The sequence below is a fragment of the Bison bison genome, unplaced genomic scaffold (genome assembly GCF_000754665.1).
Source record: "Bison bison bison isolate TAMUID 2011002044 unplaced genomic scaffold, Bison_UMD1.0 scf7180017864221, whole genome shotgun sequence".
Classification (NCBI taxonomy): Eukaryota; Metazoa; Chordata; class Mammalia; order Artiodactyla; family Bovidae; genus Bison; species Bison bison.
The window spans coordinates 673469-677822 of NW_011494793.1; the positions used below are offsets into that span (position 1 = coordinate 673469).

General features: G+C 62.8%; 1 protein-coding gene across 1 annotated transcript in view; it reads right to left on the reverse strand.

Moving 5' to 3' along the window:
* CHERP (calcium homeostasis endoplasmic reticulum protein) overlaps window positions 1-4354 on the reverse strand; it is a 19481-nt gene that overhangs the window by 10715 nt on the left and 4412 nt on the right. Inside the window, 4 exon segments of the mRNA XM_010845602.1 lie at window positions 57-168; window positions 1772-1923; window positions 2177-2314; window positions 3378-3562. Of these exon segments, the coding sequence (XP_010843904.1) occupies window positions 57-168; window positions 1772-1923; window positions 2177-2314; window positions 3378-3562 (587 nt within the window).

The following is a 4354-nucleotide window of genomic DNA, read 5'->3' on the forward strand; positions in this document are numbered from 1 at the left end:
ACGCCCCCAGCGTCTGTCCCCGTCCCCGCCCCGCCCCGCCCGGCTGTCCCGCGTACCCGGGCGATCTTCTGCTGCTTGTCCTCCTCCACGGCCAGGAAGCTGGTACAGTAGATGGGCACCACGACCTTCTGCAGGGCGGCCAGCAGCTCCCGGGCCTGCTTGCGCTGGCTGTGAGGGAGAGACCTTCCGCGCGTCAGGGCCCTGGGGCGGGACCCAGCCACGCGCCCGTTACCATTGCGGCTCCGGCCACAGCCCCCTCTGCCTTCTTGGGAAACGGGCCCCCAACCCGGCCAGGACAAGGGCTGGGCCCCCAACAAGAGCCGTGCTGGCACCTGGGCCCGAGGGACAGACGGCAGTGGGAAAGAACACAGCCCTGGGGCTCTCAGAGCACGGCCTGTCCCCCCCGGTCCCCTCCTCAGCACCATGACCCTTCCCTCCCAGAGTGGCCTGAGGACTGCCAGACATGGGCTGGTGAGAGCCCCTGCTGCCCACAAGGGCTGGGCCGGTGCTGCTGTGGGTGTGGGGCCTAGTCCCTGAAGCCTCGCTCAGCAGAGCTACCCTCTCTGCACAAGGCAATCTGGGATGGGACCCTGCCTTCCACGAGGGAGCACGTGGGCTGTCAGGGGGCCTAGCAATCAGGTCCGCAGGATGAGGTGGCCTTTCAGCGGGGGCAGGGCACAGCTGCGGGTATACTCTGAGCGTGAGTGAGTATGGGGACTCCCCAGGCTGTACGACGAGGTGTCAGAGCCTCGGAAAGAAGCAGGGCAGCTGGAGCCCCTCACAGAGGCGAGCCCACCCCAGGGAGCTCAGAGACAGCAGCAAGGGCCTGAGGCTGGGGGAGGGCAGTCCAGGCAGGAGGACAGGGCCGGCGGCACTGGGCTTCCCAACAGCGGGGCTCAGGAAGGGCATGGCTGCAGAAGTGCCAGAAACAGGGCTGTCTCTGCCGAGCTGCCCTGAGTCCGTGGAGCGGCTGGTGGAGCAGAAGGGCACACAAGGTTCCGAGCAGCTGCTAGTTTCCCAGCGGCAGAGAAATAAGGGAAGGTGAGGCAGGGAGCGTGAAGTGGAAGCGGAACTGCCCACGTGGCCCAGGAAGCAGGGAGTGGCGGGCCAGCTGCATGCGGGCGGAAGTGGGCAAAAGCCGGGTCTGAGCCTGCTGCCCTCATGGGAGCTGTCTCTTCAGCCGGTCAAGTTCAAGGTCAAATGTGGCAGCCAGTCTTCACAGCGACAGGCTAGCCTCACTAGCCCCGTGAGCTTCCACCTGTCTTTGGCCCAGGGATTGGTTTCACGACTTAACCTTTGTTGTAAGACACCAGAAAGGCCGTGAGCAAGTACATACTGGCCCAGCCTTAGGATGGCTGGGTGGAGAGGGGAGGCAAGTCTCTGGGCTGGGACACAGGATTAGCCAGGAGGCCCTATGGGAAGACTCCTGAAGCAGAGTGCATTCAGGGCAATGGAGTGTGTGTAGATCAGTGAAGAAAGGAAAATGAGTGGCAGGTATGAACAAGGCAGCCAACGGACACTGGAAAACACGCAGAAGTTGCCCTGAAAGCAAGGCGAAAGGGGACAGTGGCCTTGGGGGGACGCGGGGTCCAGGGTAGGGGCTGAGGGGTGTATGTGAGGGGAGAGGGGGTGGCTGTCCTCCCCGTGGGGGCTTGTGGTTCAGACCAACCCTCAAGAAGAGGGATCCCAAGACAGGCCGGGCTCCTGCGGGCAGAGCAGTGGCCGGGAGGGGGCGGAGGAGTGGGGGATGGCGGGGCTGGCAGGCGCTCACCAGTGGTGCAGCACGTCGTTGATCAAGTAGATGAGGTGCAGCCGCAGCTCGAAGTGCGCCCCGTCGGCCGTGATGCGGTTGCGGAGGTGGCCCGCCATCAGTTCGCAGTGCGGCGGGGACTTGGCGTTGCTGAACATCCAGTTCTTCCCGGCCTGCAATGGCCAGGACAGCAGGTGAAGCAGGGCTGGCTTCCCCAGGCCCGAGGGTGTGCGGGTGCCCGGAGTGCCCAGGAACCTCCACCCACCTTCCCTCTCTCTCTTGGCGGGAGAGCCCACGGAAGTGCTCAGGCAGAAAGCAGAGGGAGAAACGGGGTGCCCCGAGAGTAGCCCCGGCCCAGACCGGCCGTGGGCGCCCACCTTGTCAGGAGCAGCAGATTCTGGAGCACGCCCCGCCCCCGCCCCTCACCGAGATGGCGTCCTTGGTGCAGGTGTCGATGATGGGCTGCAGCAGGCTGTCAAACTCGTTCATGTCCAGCTGCGTCTCCTCCAGGAGCTTCTGCATCTGCTGCTCCAGTGCGTGGGCCACGGCTGCCGTCACCTGCTCCTGGAAGGCAAGGGGACGCCAAGACTGTGTGAGGAGGGACCCCGGCCCAGGCACACCCAGGCTGGCCCATCCGTGCCCCGCCCCCAGCATTCACACCAGAAGCCTGAGACACGAATCGGAGAGTCACGCCGCAGTACAAGAGTAGGCAGCGGGGGTAGCCAGGCAAGACACAGGGGGAGACATTTCCCCCCGAGAGGTGACAGGTGGAAACGTTAAGGCCCAGAGGAACAAGGAACCTCTGCACGTGAACTCACCAAAAAAAGAAAGAAAAATGAGTGGCGGTGTGAACAAGGTGTGGGGAGGATGCACATAAACAGACACCAGTCAATAAACGCAGGGCCATCGTGCTGGCAACCAGGAGTCCAAAATTAACACGCGGTGCCAGACTTCTGCCCATTAGACTGGCAGACTGAAGTATGGCTGAGACCCAGCACTGCAGGGGGACAAGCGGTCAGCCCAGGGCTGGCTGAGGCTGGACTGCTCGGTTTGTGAAGAGTTTCATGTGCAAACTGAGAGTGAACATTCTGGAGTGTCTTGTTTCCAATACATCAATTTGCGTCTCAACTCCAGTAATAAAATTGGGGCTGGTGTTTCAAGTGTCCTTATCCACCTTGGGTTTCCAGCAGTTGATCCTACTGTATCTGGCCAAAGTACCAGGCTGTGATGGACTGGGACAAAAGGGTCCACCTCACAAGAGCCTCCTCCTAACTGGCAAGAACTGTGCGAACGGCACCAGAGGCCACCTGGCGTTCTCTGTCACACCATTTCCGACGTGCAGGCTCACTTGTCACACCTGCTGCAGTATGATGGGGGCATGTGTGTCAAAGCCTATGCAATGAGCTCACTGGGAGGAGACCCAACCTTAGGGTCCGGCGTGAGGGGTTGAGCTAAACACAATAAAGGCGGTGGCAGCGCGGGAGGAGCGACGACTGTCTCGCTCCAAGCCCTGGGCAACGGGACAGCCCCGTCCTTAGCGCCAGTGCAGACGTGAAACCCGAGGCACAGAGGTGAGTGCCGGGTGCCCCTCGGGAGGAGGGGTGGGGCGGGAGGAGCGGGCCCGTACCTGTCTGAGGGCCAGCAGGTGCTGCTCCTGCTGCTGCAGGTTCCACTGGCTCTGCTGGATGAGCTCGTCCATGGATGGGGTGCCCTGGGCTGGCGCGACGGGTGCCGCAGGGGCCAGCGGGGGCTGGGGCAGGGGAGGCAGGGTGGCAGCCGGTTCCAGCTCCGGGGCCTGCTGCTTGCGGATGACTGGCAGGAGAGGAGGAGAGGCAGCCCCTGTGAGGAGGCGGCGGGGGTCCAGGTATCCCCTTGGCGGCTACTTGGGCAGCTCCCCTCCGTATACTCACCCCCCAGCAGAGAACTCCTATGACCTGTCCCAGCTATGTTCACCCTGTCTCATAGGGCCTGGCCCTGGGCCCTTTCCACTTGCCCTCTCCTCGGAGACCTTTGGGATGGTCTCCACTCTCCAGCTAACACCATCTGGCCTTGCCCACGGTCCATTAGCCCAGAAGCCCAAAGCCACCCGCTTCCACCCTCACCTGGGCCTGAACAAACAGTCCCTCCCCAAGGGGTTCTCTTGACTCCAAGCATCCTTGCCTGCTGTCCCCCAGTCTACTCTTCCCTTCCCAGGTAACAAAGCTACCGAGCCTCTGGAGGGCCAACCAGCAAGGCCAAACAACTGTGGCCCTGTGGCAGGAGCGCGGCAGTGACCCGACACACGTGGTGGCCTCTGGACACTGGGCCCCTCGCCTTCCCTTCCACAGACTCTACTCTCCTGTATTCAGGGGTCAATCCAGATTGAGGCAGCATAGGCTGCCCCATCCTGCTGGCAGGAGACAGGATGGGCAAGTGCAGGCCCCGAACCTTGCCAGGTAAGACAGGAAGGGAGGACTTGGGGAAGGGTCCCGGGACAGATGGCTGCCCTCTCTGCCTCTGGGCCTCATCTGGTCTGAACAGGACCATACTCTGCTGGAGCCCTTCTGAGTCCCACCCTCAGGGGGCCCAGCCAAAGAAAGAACAATGGGGTGGAGTGTGCTGCCC